The sequence below is a fragment of the Lithobates pipiens genome, unplaced genomic scaffold (genome assembly GCF_037356315.1).
Source record: "Lithobates pipiens isolate NorthernLeopardFrog02 unplaced genomic scaffold, aLitPip1_a1.2 Scaffold_3, whole genome shotgun sequence".
In the NCBI taxonomy this organism is placed as follows: Eukaryota; Metazoa; Chordata; class Amphibia; order Anura; family Ranidae; genus Lithobates; species Lithobates pipiens.
This window is the reverse complement of record NW_027507790.1, coordinates 238,977,097-239,001,638: the sequence shown is the minus strand read 5'-3', so window position 1 is coordinate 239,001,638 and position 24,542 is coordinate 238,977,097. Positions and strand designations below refer to the sequence as shown.

The 24,542-nt window shown below is 43.8% G+C and overlaps 1 protein-coding gene across 3 annotated transcripts in view; it reads left to right on the top strand.

Moving 5' to 3' along the window:
• NEDD4L (NEDD4 like E3 ubiquitin protein ligase) overlaps positions 1-24,542 on the top strand; it is a 585,723-nt gene that overhangs the window by 185,918 nt on the left and 375,263 nt on the right. For all 3 annotated transcript variants that reach the window (XM_077462942.1, XM_077462949.1, XM_077462944.1), the window contains exon 2: positions 23,345-23,418. In XM_077462942.1, the coding sequence (XP_077319068.1) occupies positions 23,345-23,418 (74 nt within the window). The remainder of the gene's footprint in view (positions 1-23,344; positions 23,419-24,542) is intronic.

Below are 24,542 nucleotides of genomic sequence, written 5' to 3'. Positions count from 1 at the left end.
CATTGCCATTTGTCATTTATTCAATGTGCTCATATGCTTTAATTTTTATCTGTGCTTTATAACAGTGACTTTTTACAACTTCGTGGCGTTGGTAGTAAGAGTATGCCCAAAAATATTTCTTATGCCTTGTACACGCGATCGGACATTCCAACAACAAAATCCATGGGCTTTTTTCCGACGGAGGTTGGCTTAAACTTGCCTTGCATACACACGATCACACAATGTTGTCGGAAATTCCGAACATCAAGAATGCGGTGACGTACGACGAGCCGAGAAGATTGAAGTTCAATAGCCAGTGCGGCTCTTCTGCTTGATTCCGAGCATGCGTAGAACTTTGTGCGTCGGAATCGTGTACACACGATCGGAATTTCCGACAACGCATTTTGTTGGGAAAATTTGAGATCTAGATCTCAAATTTTTTGTGTCAGAGATTCTGATTGAAGATGTCCGATGGAGCCTACACAAGGTCAGGATTTCCGTCAGAAGCTCCCATTGAACATTTTCCGTCTGAAAATCCAACCGTGTGTATGGGGCATTATTGTCATAAATCTATTTGAAAAGCTGCTGCTCACCGGCGCCTTCCCAACTATGGTCTTCCGCGTCTATCCAGTAAGCTAGTTCCGCCCACATTAGCTTTTCCTGTCCATAATTCCGCGCATGCGCAGTAATAACAAGGTGCCCACAATCCTCTTCTCAATGAGGAGCTAGTATAAGGCTGTATCACGGGATGTCTGGGTTGACTTCATCAATAGGAAATGACGCAGCCCCGGCATAGACCCTGCATTTTTCCGGCAGGGTCTAGGCTTGCCAGAGAATTAGGACACACAACGCATGCGTGAGTGACATCTTAAAAAAGAAAAATATAGATTACTCGAAAGGAAAGCAGGTAAGGAGAGCGCAATACATTTCATAAACGGCAATTGTTCACATACAGAAAAATTGTCTGAATGGGTATACAACCGCTTTAAATAAGGCAAAAATGATGGGCAGGCTGCAGTAACACATAGAAGTCCATCAGAATTCACAATTGACTGCTGTAAAGTCAAGTCATTTAAGTTGTTATGGGTTACTGCACACCACCGCCGCTCTTCGCTTTATATTGAACCAGCCTGAACATTTCAGATAACAGGGGAGTAAAGTGTAGTACTAAATAATATGATGAATTGTGTGCAATAGCCTGAACTGACAATACTTGGATCCAAGTAATACATGGTTTGATGATTCTATGAACTGTACAGCAAGGAGCTAATATAATCCACTTTTCAACCTGCCAGTCTGTGATAGCTCCCCATATTACTCTCTCCTTTATTCCTGATCTGCCAGTAAGCGAGCCATTCCTTCACATTTTTTTTTTTTTTTTTTTTACGTGGGGCAAGACACGTGCTACTCAGGCCTTGATGTGGGTTCGTGGTCTTGCGTTCTACCTTTTCTGTTTCAATATGTTTATTGCGTTTAGAAATTACATAAGCAAGCTTGTTATTCGCCCACACAGGGGCTAGAAAATGGGTGAACATCACCAATGAACAACAAAGATCATAATTACACTAACCAAAGTGACATAGGGCCGAAAATAGGGGACTGAGAAATAAACACTACAAAAAATAGCATGTCCCCAAAATCGACATGCCGACAGCGGAGGGGAGGGTCTTCTCCTGCCGTTACCGGAGGGGAGGCTCATCGTTGGCGTGAACAGGAATAGTGAGGAACTAGAGAGAAGGTGAGGAGAGCAGAAAAGCAGGAAGAGAGGGGAAGGGGATAACTCGGACTCGGAAGCCCCAAAGGGTGAAATCGGACAAGGCCCAAACAAGGCGATTTGGAGTGAGGGCAACTCGAGAGATCCATGGTTCTCAAACCTTGAGAACTTTGGCATGCGAGTCATTCTCAATACTGGACATTCATTCCTGAAGCATCATAGCGATCATACATGTCTTCACCCCCTGAAAGGCTATGTGTTCGGTCTTCCTGGCTTTAGCTATAGTCCGTTTAGCCACAATAAAGAGATATGTGACCAGCTTCTGCTGTGATGCCTATAAGCCAGGTATTGGACAATGTAATAGGGCTAACTTAGCGTCACTATGGACTGTTAGATGGAAAAGGGTCTGAAGTAAGTCAAAAATGTTAACTTCTTAACCTGAAAGAACCCTTGAAGTTATTTTAGTGCCTCAGGGAACTCCTTCAAAAATCATTTTATCTGCAGCTCATGTCATATTAGCATGATCAATAGGTTGTGAAAAGTTTTAAATAAATAAAGAATGGTGTACTGTATAGCTAAAGCATTTGACACCCAGCACAGGTCACTTTACAACATCCCCTGCTCCATGGGACAATATTATTCTTAATCTAAAACAAACTGTAATAATAGCATAAATGAAAACCCATGGTTAAATGGTCCCCAATTCCCCTGATTTACATCCATTGTCAATCATGCCATCCAGCGATGTAGGTCCACATCAACCACCATTACTGACAGCTGCCAACCAGCAGGAAAAAAAAAAGTCCTGTCGACACCGACTACTCTTGACGCGTGGTTCCCAATGAATGGCAGTCAGGATCTCCCCACTGCATATTAAAAAAAGGGAGTGGGGTCACCCAGTGATGTCATTGACCATATATGGGACTTTGGAGTTTAAGGGAGCGATACGTTTGAAGGGCACACAAGCTCATCTCAACTGACAACCCTCGATTATGCCTGCATATTATGTGTTGAAACAGCCAGCATGAGCACTGTCAGGGCTGGGCTCAGCCCTTCCTTCTCAGAGTTGGCCGCTCAGCTGTCGGCAAATTGCCAGCTCCCATCTCTCCACAGTTACTTAGCTGTTGATGATATCCTGCTCATCAGTCCTGCCTACTTAAGCCCTTCAGCTCAGTAGATCTCTGCCTTCGCCTTGGTCAACATCACAGAGCCTATCTCCCGCGTTCCTGTTTAAAGACTTGCTTTGCTGACATCCCTTCTGGCTCCAGATCCTGCTTGCTGTTCCACTACATTGATCCCTGACTTCTGGCTTGGCTGACTATTCATTCCAGTTACTGAACTTTGGCTATGTTTTGACTGTTTGTTCTGTTTACTTTTAGTATTAAACAAGTGTGACTTAACTGTACTTCTGTCTCAGTCTGATTTCATTATCATTATACAGGATTTATATAGAGCCAACAGTTTACGCAGCACTTTACAATATAAAAGGAGACGATATAATTACAATAAAATAAAATACACAAGGATTAATAAAGCCCTGCTCAGAAGAGCCTACAATCTAATAGGGTGGGGCAGGTGGTACAAAAGGTTGTAACTGTGGGGAATGAGCTGATGGAAGTGGTAGAAGATTAGTTGGAGACGTGATAGGCTTTCCTGAAGAGATGAATTTTCAGGGATCGCCTGAAAGTAGCAAGAGTAGGGAATAGCTGGACTAATGGAGTTAGTGAGTTACAGAGGATGGGAGAGGCTCTGGAGAAATCCTGGAGACAAGCATGGGAGGAGGAAACGAGAAAGCTTGAGAGTAGGAGGTCTTGAGAAGAGCGGAGAGGACAATTTGGGTGGTATTTGGAGACAAGATGACAAGATTGGTGACGTAGCTCGGGGCAGAGTTGTGAACGGCTTTGTATGTTGTAGTTAGTATTTTGAATTGAATTCACTGAGTGATTGGGAGCCAGTGTAGGAATTGGAGAGGGTTGGCAGACACTGAGCAGTTGGTAAGGTGGATAAGTCTGGCAGCAGCATTCATGATAGACTGAAGAGGGGACAGCCTATGAAGAGGCAGGTCAATGAGAAGGGAGTTGCGTAGTCAAGGCGAGAGATAACGAGGGAGTGAATGAGGAGCTTGGTGGTTTCATTTGTTAAAAAGGGGCGAATTTTAGAGATGTTACGGAGGTGAATTCTACAGACTTTGGTTTCTGACAAGCACAGTTGATGGACAGAAAATACCTAAACAGTAACGCATCATGGCATTCATGACCAGGTGATATTTAAACACAATCTGCAGATTTCTAAACATTGAAAATTACTTTTGGAATTATGATGGCTTATTAAACAGTACATGAGATTTTGATTTAAGAGACTGGTTATAAATCTAGTTTAAGTGTGTTATTCGAGTTTAAACAGGCATGTTTGCTGAATAAAGTAACTCTGCACTATGAAAACATTTTTGTGCATTGGGGTGTGTTGCAGCACATTTCTTTTTAATGGGCAGCCTAACCAAGTGTGTCACAAAATTCCTCCTTGTGCAAAGCAGTGTTGTTGTAGTCTTGTTGCTAACGTTGTGCTACCCCTGCAGGAGCTGCTGGTAATATTGGGTCCTCTGTTCTTTCTCTGGCCCTAGACGGAACCTCATTCCTGCTTCCACCACAAGAATAGCTTGGCTGGGAACTCCCAACAGTCACAGATGGCACACACTGAGAAAATAAACAGATCTTATAGGCAGACCATTGTTAAAACAAAAAAAGGAACAAAATTGATCAGTATTTCGATGTATGAGAAGGTACCTATAAGAATAGACTCAGCACCTACTGCAGTACCAAGAGCATAAACAATAGCGCTCTGAGAGATTGCACCCAAGGTGACTGTGGAGGTCTGACAATAGGTACAACAGGGTAGTTCACTTGAGGGCTCTTTTAGGTAAGAGGGTCTAGGCTTACACCTGTGAGTTTGATACACTACCAGCAACCCAGTTCTGCCCTCAGGTATGCAACAAGATCTAAATAGCCTTTGGACATTAACTTTTGCTGGCACAGTTGGGGCCCTTTAACGTTGCCATGCAAAAGCAGTGCAATGTTTCTAGGGGGTGAAGTTCAAGAACCGTTAAATGAAGAGTTTGATTCTGTCGGTGGGTATGCCCCTTTAAGGTGGCTAGGTGAAAATAAACCTGTTCAAAAGTAAGGAATCGCACTGTGGATAGCAGATTTGGAGGCGTTAACATTAGGGTATTATGCAGCAGGCAGTGGTGCACAAGGGATAATCAAAGTCAGCAGGAGAAATGGCTGCTTGGGTGCCTGTCCCTGGTGGTGTTAGCTGCTGCTCTCAATTGAAAGTGACAGCAAATGTTTAGCTTCTAATAGGGAAAAGTGTCAAAGGAGGATAATGGCCCTCCCTTAAAACAGATTTTAACTATAGGTTATGGTTGTGGGGGTCATGGATCCTCTCACCAGATCCCTCTGTGGCAGTCCACAGGTGACAGTGAGTTGTCTGATAGGTGGGCGTAACCTTAGGAAAGCGATGCACTGGTGGCAATCAGGATGAAATCGGCAATCTTGGATGATGGGTGCTCCACCTTGGACTACCTCCATGACTCAGCACAGCAGTCTGACTTGACTCTAATACAGCCAGCCCGTCAGATGCAATCCAGCCTGGCCTGGTCTAGCACAGCACTGATAACACTCACACAGCTTCCCGGTTGGCGTGTCTCTCTAACTGCCTAGCTCCTTTTATATCGTCCCTCCTCCTTTCTGGTGCTTGTGGGCTTTGTAGTTGTGACCCAAGCTTCACTACATGTTCAACATAATCCCCTGGCACTACATATCCCAGACTCCTCTGGTCACTTGTGTTAGTATTCTGTTTAGGCAAAGTTGTGGGCACTGCCATCTTGTGGACAAATAGAGTTTTGTATCTCAATAACCACGTCCAGCGTTACACTGAGAAGGCCGAGTGTAACTGGTGGAGAGACAACTTCCTCTGAAGTGTTTTCAGAAACCAACACTTCTGGGAGAGTAGATCTCCTGTGTCCTAATTCCTCCCGATAACCTCCATGTGTTCTGTACAGTATAGTGGAGTGCCAATTTGAATTGCCCCCAAAAATGCATCCTATTGTGCCCCTTGCTCTTTCTCCGTATACTTGTCTCCTTTTCCAGAAGTCAGTGTTCACAAGACTTTTGTGAAAGCTGATGTAGAGGGAAGGCCGATAGTGACTCCATGGGTTGCGCATTTTATTTATTCCATGAATAAATCAAACTTGTTAGTGATTCATTTACATCCTTCCTCCTCATCAGCTGAGTATTACAGGTCCGTGTACTGTAAGTTCTGAGTCATATTACCTGGATAACTACTTACACATGCCGCAATTCTAATCTGTGACCTGTGAGAAAGTCAGGCCTATCGGTTCACATGACAGTGTGAATCATATTAGTTTTGTGTATGGCTTCTTAGGAAATTAAATGTAGATTCTGACTTCAGTCCCTGTGTTGCAGGGGCACTTCCAGGTTTTGTTCCTGGAGTTACTATTACTTTGAAATGTTCCTGCTTTAATGGAAACATTAGAACTTCTTTATGACATTCAGGACTCAAAAACAAAAACGATAATTTTTTTTTTTTTTTTTAGCAGTTTGAATTATTTATAGTTTTAGGCTAATCTTAAAGTGAACATGTGCTTTGTCTGTGCAGGGAAAAGCCACTAGTTCACATCAATGCCACCCCATGCAAAAACACCTGGTAATTCCGGGTATAGGGTGCCACCCCAACCCAACAAAAAGCCATGGTACATTCAACACTGCATGCCCGTCCAAAAATGTCACTAAAGTCAATTGTGAAATAAAACACTATTTGAGAAACGTAATTTTTTCCTGGTTTCCCTGAGGCACAGGTGACTTATCTGTGGCCTCACAGGTGCCCCACGTGTGAGGGTCATATCACCAGTACCTTCCAGGCGAATCTTTCCAGATCTGGTGCATGCTTTGTACTCGATCTGGCGGGTTGTTTTTTGAAAGATGGCAAGCTGGCCAGATTACATACATGCACTGTACGAGATCTAGGGCCACTTGTTATCCTTCAGTAGTAAGCCACTACAGATCTCATGTGACATATGCGTGATATCTGTCGCAACACCATCGGTGGGCCGGCACAGAACAGAGAACAAGATGAAGATGGCCACCAATGGCGTTACTTTTAAGACAGAAAGCAAGGGATGCGGAGCCCAGGCTGGAAGGAACTGTGGGAAACAGGGATTTGAAAAAAGAAAGATACATGTTCCTGTTTGTAAGTTTATTTGTTTTCCTTAATGCATTTATTTGGTGTGGCCAGTTTATTTGGATGGTGGGGGGGCTTTAACCACTTGTTGACCAGTGGATCGTGTGCTGCTCGCTGGCAGGTCTATTGTTCCCTGCAGGGGGTACTTAAGGGTTTACGGGCGCGCACCCTCTGCTGCTCGTGCTGTGGTTGGGCACAGCGCAAGTTGGCCAGCAGGCTCACAGCCACTGATTTTGGCTGTGAACCTGCTGATTGGTGTGGCCAACAACAGCACAGAGATCTGTTTACTAACACACTGATCTGGCTGGTCCTTCTCCCTGATCTCACTTACCATTCAGCGCTGAGATCAGGGAGAAGAACCAGCCAGATCTGCGTTTACTAACCTACTAATCTCTGTGCTGTGGTTGGCCACAGTCATCAGCAGGTTCACAGCCAAAACCATTGGCTGTGAGTCTGCTGACAAACTTGTGCTGTGTTCAACCACAGCCCAAGTAGCAGGGGGTGCACGCCTGCAGCAGAGCCACCAGCCAACAGTAAAGGTCCAACTGCTGGTCAGCAAGTGGTTCAAGGACCCCCCCCCCCCCCCCCCGGCCGGCGGTTAAAGGAAAAGTTCACCTTTGGGAACATGTTCTACTCGATATTAGGGTGGAACGTGTAACATTTTTGCAGTGCTGCAGCTGCCACCTGCTGCACCCCCCCCCCCCCCCCCCCATGACAGCAGTATGGGGAGAAGTTCCCTGTACTAGTTGCCACTGTTTGAAAAACAGCGTGGCAGTCCGGGCCTCCGCCCACACAGCTATGTCATTCAGACACACAGCTCTGTGTATGAATGAACTACAAGCCCCAACACCCTCAGCGACTATCTGCTTTTAGTTCTCCGTGAGCTATCACAGTGTTGTGTTCCTGTCACTGAGTATCAACTTACTTGTACGGAATGTACAGGTAAGCTGACTGTGTGTAGGAGACCTGCATGGCATCAGGGATCTGCTGATCGCCAGTGCAATGCTTTCCAGGCTTCTGCAACAATAATAATAAATGCACATTTTTTTTTACCTGCAAAAAAAGTGCATTTATATTTTTAAGTGAACTTATCCTTTAAAGCCAACCAGCCAATCTGCGAGTAAAATCAGCACACAGACACTTGTTAAAATAAATGTGATTTTATTGGATATTTTTTATAACAGAAAGTAGAAAATATCTTTATTTTATTTTTTTTGGTCTTCTTTTTTTTATATATATTTATATATATATATATATATATATATATATATATATATATATATATATATATATATATATATATATATATATATATATATATATATATAATAAAAACCCAGTGGTGATCATATAGCGCCTGGGGTTGTGTTGTTGCCAGTCAAGTTTAAAAACCTGTCGAGTAACATTGCTAGCAGAAAGCATAGGGTGTGCCTTTCCATTTTTTTACATTCAGAGTTCCCAGAGCACCCTCAACAGTCCACCATAGTAATGACTGTATAAAAGACAGTTTTTGCATAGGCACACCAGGATTGGTGGTGACTTAGCTGGGACAGAGGCTTTTGGAGAGGACTGAATGCCAGCCTCTTGCGTTGCGATTATGTTCCCCTGGCATTTGGGGGAATGGTGCTCTTTGTGAGCTGTATGCCTGGGTACCCTGGAGGTGGTGTTACTTTAGATTCAGGACCATGTACCCCCAAGACACACAGACTCTGGGAACCATATATATGCCCAAAGACTATTCTTGGTTGTTAATTCTGAACAATACACAATCGTTGAAAGAACTGATCACATTGATCTCCGGAGACGGACTGTCTGGTCACCTAGGCTGCCTTAAGTGCTGTGTTACTTAACAGGTTAATTATGCAATTGTCTTTTAAGTTGTTGCTATAGGGGAGGGGGGAGTATCAATGAGAAGCCCTACCTCATTATCTAACGCCTTGTGTTAAGTGTATAAAAAGGCTGTATTCTGCCCAATAAAGTATTCATGATTCTACAAGCTATTTTCGGCTAGACTAGCTATGATAATATCTCTCTCTGATGGTCATACTGGAGGAAGTGGGATATACTGATGGAAGCGCTCAAGCAGAGTGTGGGATAGGATCCGTCACAGGTGGGCTTCAACATCCAGTAGGGGCTTAAGTGTGGAGGAGGTGGGATCAGGATTGTCAGGATTGTCCTAGGCGGTTGGAACTTTGCGGACGAAGAAGCTTCCCACCCTCCCGCCTAGTAGCTAAGCTTGGGTTCTACCTATGTCGTAGTGGCCTGGCGGTTGGGATCTTTGGAGGCCTTCTAAGGTAACAGCGATATGACATAGTGGGGGACTATCTATGGTATGGGGTCCTCTGTAAAATTCCAGTTAATTGAGGTTTACCTGGGCATTTGGGATATGGAAGTATCTGCGTAGAAGTTGAGAGTTGGCATCGTCTCAGAGTCGGTGTGGCGCAGCTGGGGACCTGTATGTGATTACCCAAATACAAAAACAAATTTTGGTTCATCAGTGCCTTCAAAGATCGTCAATCTGGATTATTGTGTATCATATTGATTGTTATGTTTCTAAAAGGCTGTTATGGGCAATTTTAAATCCAAATGCTGTCATCTGTTTATTCTTAAACAGTTGGGTAAGGTAGCGGTGGTTTAATTGGTGGGAGGGGCATTTTCATCTGTTTACCCTAGTCATGCAAGGAGCTCTGAATGGATGTGCTTAGGAGCGCTTTTCCCTCATTACTTACAGTAACACAAAAGGAATTCAGATAACCAACAAAAACATGATTGGGTTTACTAGAAGAGTACAGCAATGCCTGGATGAAGAATTGAACCTCTGAGCAGTAGGCTGTGTTCCTTTTTTAAGGATTAATTTTTACTTTGATTGGCATGTGCCTTTAAATCCGATGAGCAATGTAAACAGCACATTCAAGGCAATCTGCAGAGGGGGAGAGGACGAGATCAACTTTCCATCTGTGTGTGTGTGTGTGTGTGTGTGTGTGTGTGTATATATATATATATATATATATAATTATTGCAGATTTTTTTTATTTATATGCTTTATTTTGCAATTTTTTGCATTTTATTTACCTAATGAATAAGTGCCTGCCTTTATCCTGCGGAACCCAGGAGTAATATGGATCAGTGAAATTACCATTGTAGGTAGTAAGGGGATAAGACATGCAGGCTCTGTGGATATCTGCTTCTTGCTGTCACTGAACATTTATATCCCGAATTGTAGGGAAGTCGCTGAGGTCAGAATTTTCCTTTCTGCGCAGCTGGAGTAAAAGAACTGGATTGTGAATGGATGACTCATGACAGATCACATGACTTGTCATTAGCCGCCTAGAGGAAAATAAAGGGCTTTCTAGATATTAGGCTGGCTGAAGTTGACGGGGGCAGAGAGAGTTCAATCCCCGACTTCCACTATTTTTGGATTTTCATGAATTGGAGTTGTAAATAAAAGCTTGCTAGATTGTGTTTATGGTCCGTATTCGTTGCATGATTTAAACGTGTCGCAAAACTAGGCCATTCAGAAAAATCGTATGGGGAATAAACACATGGACATGTCCTATTTTTGGAAAAATCTTTAATCCAATAAATGAGTAGATCTGGAGATAAAGGCAGCTGAATTTGCATCAGAAGCATGCTATTTCATGGCACGCAAGCAAAAGTAGTGAAAATACTGATTTAAAAAAAAAAGAAAAAAAAAAGAGAGGGAGCAATGTGATCAAAAAATGTAAAACAAAGCAAATGATCGATAAAAATCCAAGCCTTTAAACCAGGGGTAGGGAACCTCGGCTCTCCAGCTGTTTTGAAACTACAAGTCCCATGAGACATTGCAAGCCCTTAACAATCACATACATGACTCCTAGAAGCAGAGGCATGAAGGGATTTGTATTTTCAAAACAGCTGGAGAGCCGAGGTTCCCTACCTCTGCTTTAAACCTTGCTTGTAGGCAGATACAGTTAGTCTTCCCATCTGTAGGTTGCCTAATGCCATTGTTGTATGGAAAGGGGAGTATTGTAAGGTAATTGAACCTTTAGGGATTCAGTCCAGTGCTTTGAGAGGGAAAGCTGTCTGATTGGATACAGAACTCGAGAGACTTTGGTGGCCATTTTGGGTGAGGGAACCTTTTAAATAACGGAAACCATGTCATTTTGATGCCCTCTGCCGAGTAGATGACCAGAGAAAGGAACCTGCTTGTAAGGGAGAGCACTGAGCAAAGGGAGAGTGCTTTGAGAGGGAAGACGGTCTTGTTGGAAAGGTGAGTCTTGTAAGGTAATTGAACCTTTAGAGATTCAGTCCAGTGCTTTGAGAGGGAAAGCGGTCTGATTGGACGTAGAACTCGAGAGAGACTTTGGCCATTTAGGGTGAGGGAACTTTTTAAATGAGGGAATCAATGTGATTTTGGCACCCTCTGTTGAGTAGTTGACCAGGGAAAGAAACCCACTTTTAAGGGAGAGCATTGAGCAAAGGGAGAGGTTCCAGGCAAGCAGGGACAGCTTAGGGAAGGCTTCCTAAACACCATATATACACCAGGTATCTGTATAGAAGAGCCAATGCTGGTTGCTGAAATTACTTCCCAAGCGTTCCAAGTAAAAGGCCACCACCCCGGTAACTGAAGCCATTCTCTGGTAATGCTTTATGAGCTGTTGTATGCAGTACTAAAGACTTGTTTAGCAGCTGTACTAAAACGTGCTCAAGTTCTATATAAAATACTTCAGTTTGCCATATATGTGTGAGTGATTCGTCCCTAAAGGATGCCTAACTTTACCCCCAACTGCATGCTGCACATCATAGGCGTGCGCAAGGGTGGGGGTGCGCAGGTGTGCCTGACAACACCCTAATCACTCTGCTTCCTGGCTTACCCCCATGTTGCGCTCCCCCCCTTCCCCCACAGTGCTGCTGGCTTCCCTCCTCTTCCCTCAACTGCTGCGTGGGATGTTTCAGGATGGACAGCAGTGGAAAGAGCTGGTCAGTATGTCATTTACTGCCCCCTTCCTTTTCTAAATTAGACACACTTACTGTGTTCATTCATAACTGTGTCTACTATGATTCAGTTTGTGAATGAAGAGGAAGCCGCTCAGCACAGAGCACTTCCCATTCATTCACTGTCCAGTGTTCTGTAACTAGACAAAAAATTCACTCTTACTATAAATTGAAGCACCCTGGGGGCAAAGACTGATGGGATAAGTAAATGGGCGGTACAACTGAGCTAGAAGTGTAACCTACCTCCCAACTTTTTGAGATGGGAGTGAGGGACGCCTATTGGCAAAAGTATGTCGGTATAGGTCACACCCCTTGCCATGCCCCCTTAAAGTGGTTGTAAACCCTTACAACACACTTTGACCTACAGGTAAGCCTAGATTAAGGCTTACCAGTAGGTCCAAGAAATATCTCCTAAACCTATACGGTTTAGAAGATATTTGCCCGAAGACAGGCACCGCTGTCTACGGCGCATGCGGCGTGCAGGTGCACTGAGCGCGGCACCGTCAACGACGGAGATGCCGCGCGTGTCGGCTCCCGTGTGCATGCGCCGGAGTGACGTCATCGCGGCTTCGCCGAATGACAGCGGCGGAGCTGCGAGACCCACCGAGTAGATGGATGCGCCGGACTACAGGGGACAGTGGTGACATCGCTGGCTCCTGTGTCAGGTAAGTGACACATAATGGACTACTATGCGATGCATAGTAGTCAATTATGCTTTGCCTTTGCAGGGAATGAAAGAGGAAGTAAACTCATCAGGGTTTACTTTCTCTTTAATGGAGATTTATATATATATAAATTGATATACATTTTTTATTTTTATTTTTTCTATTAGTTAAACACACAAGTGCTTTTTTTTTTTTTACCACTACTATTCCTTTTTATATTGGCTTTTGGAATTTACAAATGCAGCAGGTTAGAAATTGGATGGAAGGCACTGTGAAACATGTTTTTGAAAGATTAAAATGTGCATTTTATATATAACTATATAGATCAGACCAAACTGAGGGCAAATGAAGAGGACAGAGGGATTTTTTTCCAAATCAGAGACTGTCCCTCGAAAATCGGGGACAGGTGGGAGCTAATCAAAAAGAGGGTGCAGCACAAAAACGCACCATAGTGTAGAATATTGTATAACAATTTGTAATTAAAAACCTGGAGTAAGGCCGGTCATACACAGTTCAGCAGAAACCAGCTGAGATTCGAACCGTAAATGGTCAGGCTGAATGTAGCTGAATGTACCAAGTTGATCCATTGGTCAACTTGGGTGCAACACGCCTTCCGGATTCCCTTGCAATTAGTGCTAGCGGCTACTATAGCCACTCGCGATATTCACTGTCTTCTCCCGGCTGGGATGGCTTCCCCCCCACTGGAAGAAGATAATTACTGATTCCCTGTCTGTCTGTGTTGATGGGGGAATCTGCACATTTCTTTCCTGCAACCCAGGAATTTCCCTTGAATGCAAGGTAAATGGTAAATATATAACCACAAAGCACAGAAAGTCTATCCCAGTAACAACAGAGACACTGCCCAGGAGATGGGGCTTTAGGTGTAGAGAGAGGAATGTCCCTTTCAGAAATGTTAGTAGGGAATGGGTGCATGTTTCAGGGATGAAGATTCCTTTTCGCCAGCCTGTTTGTCTCTCCTCTCTCTACACCGAGCATGCTTGTCCACATTTGTGAACTATGAGCAACGAGAGTCTTCAAAAACTCTATCCCCCTGCATTTTTTTCCACTTCTATGTTATTTGATAGAAATCCTGGGAGAAATTCTACGCAATAAAAGCTTGAGGTTATTTTAACATGGTATACCTATACACATCACCTGGATGGTAGCATCTACTTTAAATGGTGCTCTCTGTTAATTTTTTATTTTTTTTTTACCTGCTCAGTAGTGGGTTTGGTTGCAAATAGGCAAGTATTAGGAATTCATCATACAGCCCCGTTACATTGTAAAACATAAGCAGTAACTGAAATGTTATGGCCATTGTATTTTGTTAATGGTTTCCCCAGAGGAAGAACCTTCTCTTATATACTGAGAGTCTCCGTAACTAATTCTGGAAGACTTTTCTCTTTTAGAGCCTCGTAACCTAACACGTTTCCTGTCCTCTGAGAATTCTCTATGCGGACATGTTCATATATCACTACACTACTAGTTCTAGGCACGTCCAGTTCTCCCGTTCATCCTGTACATCAGTGGTCATCAATCCTGTCCTCAGGGCCCACTAACAGGCCAGGTTTCCAAGATAACTGAAATACATCACAGGTGACATCATTTGCTGCTCAGTGATTGCAGTATTCTAGTCTGCATCTCCCCAAGGTAATACATAAAACCTGGCCTGTTAGTGGTCCCTGAGGACAGGGTTGATGACCACTGTTATATAGGCTTCTGGTGGGAGACACTCAGGACATCACAAGAAACATAATGGGGTATCCAGTTTGGCAGATTTGGGCACCAAGAACAGTTCAGTTCTTGAAGACTCGTTTCACTCAATAGTAAAATAAAACCACAGATCTTGCTACAACACTCACCCTATGTCTGTCTAGGTGCCTTGCATTAATGCAGCCTATTGAAAATAGTGGCTGCCAACACACCCAAAATGTGTCACATGTCGGATGTGGCCTACTTTTTCTAATGCTCCCACTCTACAAGACTCTGGTCCAGCCACACCTGGACTAAGCTGTCCAGTTCTGGGCACCAGTCCTCAGGAAGGATGTACTGGAAATGGAGAGAGTACAAAGAAGGGCAACAAAGCTAATAAAGGGTCTGGAGGATATTAGTTATGAGGAAAGGTTGGGAGCACTGAACTTATTCTCTCTGGAGAAGAGATGCTTGAGAGGGGATATGATTTCAATATACAAATACCGTACTGGTGACCCCACAATAGGGATAAAACTTTTTCGCAGAAAGGAGTTTAACAAGACATTAAAACGAGAAGAAAAGAGGTTTAACCTTAAACTATGTAGAGGGTTCTTTACTGTAAGAGCGACAAGGATGTGGAATTCCCTTCCACAGGCAGTGGTCTCAGTGGGCGGGGTCGATAGTTTCAAGAAACTATTAGATAAGCACCTGAACAACCGCAACATACAGGGATATACAATGTAATACTGACATATAATCACACACTTAGGTTGAACATTTTTTTTTCAACCTCACCTACTATATACTAACGTGTGTTGTGGCACTCTGCAACAGAGTGGCAGTGAATTGCACCTCGACTAAGCAATGCACCTCTGCCTTGCTGGTCTGCTTGATGGAAGTGTCAATTGCTGTAAACTGGAAAAGTAGGCAGATGCGTTGGCTGCAGGCAGATCGTTAGTCACTGAAACAGCAAGAATATGAACTGACTGCTCATAGACTGGAGCCATCAACATGAGTGCAGACTCAGCAGTCTGATGTGTAATCGAGGTATGAGCTGGGTTGGTAACAGGTGGGTGCGTCAGGTACAGATGGAGCAGACAGGTACATAGTCTGGGTATGAACTGTGGTCAGTAGCAGATAGATGAGCAGGAGTAGGTCAAGATGGGTCAATAGTGGGTAGTCTATATAAGGATTTACAAGTCAAACACCACTGGTGCTGCTGAAGTCTGGCCAACACTGAGGTAATATGGATGCCTTGAGATTAAATGACCCACTTGGTGCAAATGCCATCAAGGAGCATGCGTATGCAGTGAAGCCCTCACTTAGATGCCTGCAAGCGGCAGCGATGCATCAGAGTTCACAAACCAACCTAAACCTTTGCTAAGTTAGCCACTTTGCATTGTGGCAAGATGTTCTTGACCCAGGCACAGCTCTTGTACAGCATTCTTCCTTTGGTGCCAGCTCACCAGTAACGGGAGTGCAAAAATTCAATATGCATGGAATCGTGCCCTTGCTGCCCAAAACCGTTGATAACTTTTGTTACTGTTACCTGAGGAGCGAACATATTTCACAAGGGGAAGTTGATCTTCACAGGTTCTGCTTCCGGGGAAACAATAGTCTTTGTGACTTGGCCCTTTAGCTAATTGCAGAATCGCTCATTGCAAAATCTTTTGTTTTGCATATTGCACGCGGTAATCACAGTCATGCACTGCAGGTTTGACCCAATCTCACCTACAGTTGGGTACAGAACTTTTTTTTTTTTTTTTTGCGGTTTGAACCCTGTACAGCATTTGAGAAAGTTGTTAGTTGTTGATTAGCTGGATTGTTTTATGGTCCATTAGCTGCCTAGCAACCACAGTATGGTTTCCCATCATCAGAGATTATGTGGTAGCCGAGAACTGATGAAAACTGTACTGTGACATCATAGCTTCTTTGTAACAAAATTGCCCAAGGCTATACAAGGGATGCCCATAAATATATATATATATATATATATATATATATATATATATATATATATATATATATATATATGCCCATTGCAGACACGTACCCCTCCCCCCTTTCGTTTTTTTTTTTTTTTTGTACCAACACAGTGCCCTATTTCAGTCTCTGCCTCCCCTGCACAGTCCTACCACCTGTGGCAGGGTAGAGGCAGTTTTCAGCTGTGTGGCCTTCTCCCAGGTCTTCTGCCTCCGTGGTAAACCTGTCAGCAGGGCAGGGGGGAGGGAGCAGCTGCAGATTTGGACGGAGGGCGGGAGCTGCCAAAACGTATCATGTTAAAGTGGGGTGCCCCCTAAAGAAAAAAAAAAAATTTAAAATCAGCAGCTACAAATACTGCAGCTGCTGACTTTTAATAATCGGACACTTACCTGTCCCAGGGTCCAGCGATGCAGGGGAACGAAGCCCCCCCCCCCCGTTCCCTGCTCCGCTCGTGGCGCCGGCATTCTTACTGTGGCTTCACAGCCGGGCACCCACTGCGCATGCGCGAGTGGCACAGCGCGCCGTGATTCTCCACACAGTCATCTGGGACACGTGACAGGTCCCAGATGACTGTGCGGCGCCGAGGGGAAGTGATGTCACCAGCCATTTAGAGGTGAACAAAAAAAAATTTTTCTCCAATTATTATTTTTTTTTTTAAACGTTTTTTTTAATGTTTAAGCTATTTTTTTTTGGGTGGCAACACCACGGGTGATTACCTGCTTGTTAATATGAAAGACTCCTGCGCTCCTGTGCAGATTTCCAGCTCCTCCCGCCCCTGCCCTGCTGATAGGATGACATCAGCGGCAGGGTGGGAGACTCGGGAGAAGACAAACGGGATCAGTGACGCAGCTAGAGGTGAGCGGCAACCGCGGTCTGCGATAGTCCTGTCAGGACCGGGGTTGCTGCTCGCCTCCCGCTGCCCGGCCATCAGCAGGCCACAAACTTACCGGTCCACGAGCCCGGGGGTTGGGAACCTCCTGGTTTATCCTTCGCTAGAAGAATCGTTTGTCTTTTAAAGTTAGTTTGCAAAGAAATGTTAATCACTATGCAGTCTAGTAAATATAGTATTGATGACCTAGCTTCATAAAAGAGTTATGTACAGTGCGGAAATATTTTTATGTTGGCAGCTCTGCTTGTTTATCATGTAGGACTATTTTGGCAGGGAGGTAGGTTACAGACGCGCTACTGATGATTACACGCTCACATGCCAGGGTGTGGACACAGCTTATCAAATGTGGGCACGTGCTCTCGCTCACGTATGTTTATATTTTTGCTGAAAAGTGATGATACTTAAAGGCGAATTCTGGGAACGAGAACTTTTATCTAACTTTTTTTCTCAATAGGCAAACAAAAATGTATTATATACACAGTATCTCACAAAAGTAAGTACACCCCTCACATGTTTGTAAATATTTTATTCTATCTTTTCATGTGACAACACTGAAGAAATGACACTTTGCTACAATGTAAAGTAGTGAGTGTACAGCTTGTATAACAGTGCAAATTTGCTGTCCCCTCAAAATAACTCAACACACAGCCATTAATGTCTAAACCGCTGGCAACAAAAGTGAGTACAGGTTGGACTTGATGGACTTTTTCAACCTCACCTACTATGTAACTATATATATATATATATATATATATATATATATATATATATATATATATATATATATATATATATATATATATATATATATATATATATAATCTCCCCTAAGTAAAAATGCCCGAATTGGGCAAAATTAGCCATTTTCCCTCCCTGCTGTCATGTGACTCGTAATGCCTCATACAAACGAGCGGGTTTTCCGTCAGAAAAAACTTGGATGGTTTAGCCAATGGAATTCCGCTGAAGCTTGGCTTGCATACACACGGTCACACAAAAGTTTGCTGAACTTCCAACTGTCAAGAACGCGGTGACGTACAACACTACGATGAGCCGAGAAAATGAAGTTCAATGCTTCCAAGCATGCGTCTAATTGTCTCCGAGCATGCGTAGGAGTTTTGTGCGTCGGAAATTTGTACAGAGGATCGGAATTTCCGATCAGAACTTTTTCCGACCGAAAAATTGAGAACCTGCTCTCAATCTTTTGCTGGCAGGATTTTGGCCAGCAAAAGTCCGATGGAGCATACACACGGTCGCATTTTCTGACCAAAAGCTCACATCGGTCTTATGCTGGCCAAATTTCCGATCGTGTGTATGGGGCATTAGTGTTACAAGGTCTCAGGTGTGAATGGGGAGCAGGTGTGTTAAATTTAGTGTTATCGCTCTCACTCTCTCATACTGCAAGATTGGTCATTTTTGACAATTTTTTTCTTTGCATAGGGGAAAATATCAGTAACTGTTTTTAAAAGGCGTTTTTCCTTTTTTGGTCAGAGTACCATTTTTAAATTGTAGGGAAAATGGTTATTTTTTGTGTGCGGTACATTATGTTTTTTGCAGAATATAGCATGTTCTATTAAAAAGCTTTGCTGAGTAATACAGTTGGCACCTTCCAGATCTACACTGAGCTTTCATTGTTCATCAGGGTAGAATAATAAATCACATTGATACAGATGGCTGTTCGGCAGCACCTGGGTCCTGTTGTTCCAGTTCAACCGAAAGTTCTATCTTTCAGTCTGATGTACATAACAGGGTGGTAATTCATGGGCAGGATCCTTGTTTTCAGCTCAGTTATGTACCATTGCCATCAACACAGCAGCCTCACCATTGCCATCAGTGCAGCCTGATCGATGCCCATCTGCATTCTACAAGGGACAGGGAGGGGGGCGGGACGAGCGCTGACAGATTACATACAGTGAAAATCTCCTATGATAGAACAGTGGTCCAATGGCGGCCCAGGAGACGAGATGAGGCTGTATATTCTGCAATATTTACATTTTTGGTAAACTCATTCAATGAATCCAAGCTCTGCAAGCTGAAATATCATGTACTGCATAGATGCATTTACACAATGTCACAGTAACCATGAGATGAACCAAAGTTCAGAAATATTCCTTTATCCCATTGTTTTGCAAATCTATGTACACTACAAACTGTATGATTGAATCGGTTCTGATATCTGTTTTACTAACCTGACAGCTTATTATTCTAAATAGGAAACCTTCATTTTCTTTGGATTCTAACTACCAGCAAGAATGAGTCCTTACATTTAAAGAGCATCTGTCATTTCAGATCCATCATGGCAGTGCCTGTTAGCGGGCATCCACTCACCTGCTGCACTGCCACATCACCAGCCATCCCATTAAAGTGAATGGGACTGTCGGTGAGTCCAGAGAGGGTCAGAGGGGGAGCCAGTGGGGAACAGAGATGACAGTTGCTCTTTAAAAATGGTGAATTAAATCAAGCCCTTTTACTAGTGATTTAAATCGACTTGATTTAAATCAAACCCACCTTGGCTGAGCCTGATTAGGAAAAGGGAGTTCCAGGTCATCACAGTACTGGCAAATGGGAGGGGGGCAGCTCATGCACTACAATAATGCCTAGACGACAGACTGAAAAGCTTGGTAAGGTAGATGTCATTGCCTGTATGCTTCCCAAGGCTTAATTTTTAATTCTAATTGTAGTGTCCCGTTAAATCTGGCCATAGGAGGTCCTCTCCCACGTATTGTGTTCATTCTCTGTATGGGGATGGATGTGATTTAGGATGCTTGTTTCCCATCTGTGTGATTCAGCCTTCCTGGAAAGGTCGTCGCTCTTCTGATTACACACAATGTGTTTCGTGCACCAGCAGCACTGACAGTAGCAAGTTGACTGAACGTATTGGACAGATCAGTAATTGGCTCTTTCAATTAAGCATTAGAAGTATGGAGGGTAGGTAGAATGATTAAAGAGCAAGTCACCCAAACCGGACACGTTCTAGGAAGGATTCATCAGAAATACTGTGACATCATCACTCTGTAAACCCTACTGGGGATTCTAGGAAATGAGCGAGGAAGGCTTCCATGGAAGGCGTTCTTCCCCTGATCCTTTGTCAGAAATATCATTGTTTAATATGTTGGTCGTTAATACTATGGAAGGAATTTTTATTATTTTTTTTCCAAGAAGTTTTCGTGAATTTTAGGAGGCTGTTTTGCTTGCGTCTATCTAGCACAGGTTACTTTGCGGTATAAGCAAGGAAGCCGAGACTTTGGCAGTGTGTAAATGTGCTTTTACTATACAAATATGCTGTACATACAAAAACCATTACAATCTTAGGAATACAATGCAAGACTGACCAATATCTATAACAAGCAAAATGCCTAGCAAATGAACAGCCTATGGTCTGTAACAGTACAAATACACTTAAAAGTTACTTAACTTCTGATACTGTATGTTCTTGCTCTCCATTGGCAACGGTTCTTCTGGAGACCAGGCACCTCCTTGATGATGTGTGGCTTCTGATCTTAAAGCAGGGATGCCCAACCTTTTTAAGAGCGAGGGCCACTTAAGCAACTTGGTAAAAGGTTGCGGGCCGCAATGAGAGGAACGGGCAGATGACAGGTCACGGCTGCTCTATAGGCCCTCCGATCCGATCCACCCAGATGAAAGGGGACAAACTCCCTTCTGTTTTTTTATCAGATTTTTAGGACCGGATTGGAGACAGGCGGGAGTAAACGGAAAAAAGCCTGTTTACATATGCCTCTCTGTAGAGGTGAATTGAGGGTCCGATTGGGTAGGGTCGATTGTGTCAAAAGGGCCTAAATTGCTTTCACACTGATGTGCTGCGGTTTACCCACACCGCGGGTGCAGGGTAGTGCACCTGTGTCTATCCTGTGGGTTAACTGAACCTTGCCATATACTCTGCCTGTGACAAAAGCCGGCGCTGTACAGGAAACATCAGCTTATGGGGCTCTGCTCTGCAGCTGTTTTCTTCCTCTACCACCAGCTTCATTCACAGCACCGATGCTGTATATGACAGGTCGGCAACATGTGATCTGGGCTTGATAACCCATCATTCCAGAGCAGGAGGTCGTGGGCCACATCAGAGGGCTCCACGGGTCACGCGTGGCCCCCGGGCCACTGGTTGGCCACCCCTGTCTTAAAGCATGATGATATGTGTTCCTAGCTTATGCGCGAATCCCACTTTTTTGTCAGGCTGTTTACCAAACAACAGAAAACATACCTTATAGAAACAATGGACTGTTGAAAACTGTCAATTGAATACAACAATGGTACCTACGTACCCATTGTATGCAGCAGCATTTGTTTAACCTGACAGTAATCTGACCAACTCACTATTGTAATATAGTCCCATGTAATGTTATGTCTGATTAATATATAAAAAAAAATCATATTTTAACAAACGCCACACACAGGTATATAACGTTCATTACACCCATAACAAAACCCAACTTAATGTCATCTTCCTAGTCGGCACCAATGCATTTTGCCAAAATCCCATGATTTAGCTGAATTTCACTAATCTCTACTTTTCATTCATCTTCTGCACTTGGCTACCCTGATAGCTAAATCAACATATTTGCCATCATTCTCAGCTCCTGCATCACTCTGAATTAGGGTTGCCACCTTTTCTTCAAGCCAAACCCAAACACTTTAATGGCACAGGGCACACTTTTTTTTTTTCCCGTAGTTTACACTATAGGATTAAAAAAGACCTGGAACACCTTTGGGTGCCTCAAGTAGAGTGGTAATGCAGTGCGCTGTTGTGGCCAAGCTGCCCTTGCTGACATCATTGCCCCCCCCCCCCCCCAATGATGCTGAACCTGCCCCCAGACAGAAACATGCATCTCCCACACAGCAACAGATTTGTGTTTGACTATCTCAGTTACTTGGGGAGCCACAGCCCAGTCTGAATAATATGTCCGAGTTTCAGGCAGACTGACCCCTGGACACAGGATTCCAAACCCAGACTGTCCGGGAGAATGCTGGACAGGTGACTACCCTACTCTGAATAAAAAAAAAAAAAAAAACTGAGTGAATTGTTCTCTGGTTCTTGCCCTGCCTTCTGTCTGCCAGCCTAGGCCACTCATATGTAGACACCCTCTAGAACAGCATAAAAGCATTGAGTTTTATTATACTGACCAAAATGGTAATAGGGGTTCTTTGCCCGAAATTGCTAAACCAGAAGGTCCATTCACACTAATGCATTGGTGTGTTATGGGGCTGTTCACTTTGTATGACATCCCAACACACTAAAGTGCTTTAAAGGGGCTTTCCATCATAGTCTGCCATTACATTTATGGCTTTTGTCTCTGGCTCCTCCCATTTTAGGATGTGTCGCCTTCTTGCCCCTGGGGTCCCTTATTATTTGCTATAATGGGGAATCCGCTGCAGAGGTTGAAGACTATTAGTTGTTGCATTCAGATTGAAGTGGGAATTCTAGTTCTGGTATTTTGAAACAGAAGCTCCAGAGAGTTAACAAATCCAGAATATGATTCATTTTGCACCAACCTCGTGAAGTTCAAATATCCGTTTTGGGGGAAGTGACCGTTTAAAGTGGTTGTAAAACTCTGAAATAAAAAATTAGCAAAGAATATCCTTCTATAGTGTGTACTTGCCACAATCCAACCTAGAGTAATTTGCTATCTGCATGAGTCACCTCTGACAGTCTATACCGACACCAGACAATTGGGAGAGACCCCCCCCGCAAGCACACATGTGACAGCCTCAGCTGTGCATGTCTCCGTTGGAGACTGTGTAAAGGGGGGTGTGCCCATGCCCTACACTCAGGTCTCAGATTACACTCAGTTTTCTGCTGTGCAGTGTGTGATTATAGATCCCTGCCTTCTGAAGTTCAGAAAGGCTGTTTAATTTCTGGATGCATGTAGAGGAGAGGGGGCTGCAAATGAACAGGTGCAACTTAAATAAGAGGATTTGTTCCCTCCCTCTGTATCATCTGAGACCAGTCACTTCACTGGCCAGAAATAAGGGTTTACAACAACTTTAAAAGTTAACAGTGGACTTGCTAACTTTAGCACAACTGCAGGAATTCTTGGTTGACCTCACCAGTTCACCGATTGATTTTACTTGTTGCCTGGAGCTGAGCTTTAGTTTATCTGGCTGATGGATTATTTGCTATAAGACGTGTTACCTTCCAATCTCTAATGCACATTGTTCTTTTTTTTTTACCCCTTTTAGGCGGAATCTCGCATCCTTCGAGTTAAGATTGTGTCTGGTATTGATCTGGCAAAGAAAGATATCTTTGGAGCAAGGTAATTATCAGAATTATTTATACTCTTTGTATCATGTTTCATGTCTATCTAATTATGTCTGACAATCCGTCTTATTGAAGAAGTGGATTCTGCAAAATGTAATTCCACTTGCAGAGTTCCCGCTGTGCACTGGGACTTGTGGCACGCACACAGCGGCAGTTTTAAAGTCTGCCTGTTCCTTTTTTATGATTCTGCAAATAACGGTAAGTCGTTGTTTGCAGGCAGTTAAGTTAGAATTTGCTTGCTCGGAATTATGGTGGAACCCTTCGGTTGCTTTGCCCATTACTCTGCAGCGTGCAAAGGCTAAATGGAAGTTGGAAGGGTAGTTCCTGCCAGCTCATGTCTTTTGTGTTAGTAGTTGACCTCCAGGACTATGTGTTCAGGCTCAGGGCTTACCTTGAGGGCTTGTACTGTCTTTCCCCGAAAATGAGACCTACCCCGAAAATAAAACCTAGTGTTATTTCCTAGGAGGGCTGCAATATAAGCCCTACCCCAAAAATAAGTGTAGCGGTACCCCCATGGGGGCTGCTGATTTTGTTCATTACCTTTTGCCACACTGCTCCACTTCCGATCCCCTGTGCATCCACAAGACACCAAACAGTCACTGTTTCAGATTTATATTTCCTTATTTTGGGAATAAATCTGTGGGGCTGTTCAGTGAGGTATGAGATGCCCCATCCGACCCCATTTTCTCTGATGGGTGTTAAACAATAACCATAGCTTTGTTACTTAAAGTGGTTGTAAGCCCTTACAAACCACTTTGACCTACAGGTTAGCCTAGATTAAGGCTTACTTACCTGTAGGTCCAAGAAATATCTCTGTTTAGGAGAGATTTGCCAAAACACAGGCACCGCGGTCTACGGCGCATGCGCTATAGACAGTGGCGCACTGAGCACGCCGCTGTCAACGGCGATATGCCGCGAGTGGCGGTTCCCTGCGCATGCGCGGCAGTGACGTCATCGTGGCTCTGTCGAATGACAGCGGCGGAGCAGCGAGACCCCACCGAGAAGATGGATGTTCCGGACTACAGGGGACAGCGGTGACTTCGCTGGCTCCTGTGTCAGGTAAGTGATACATAATGGACTACTATGCGATGCATAGTAGCCCATTATGCTTTACCTTTG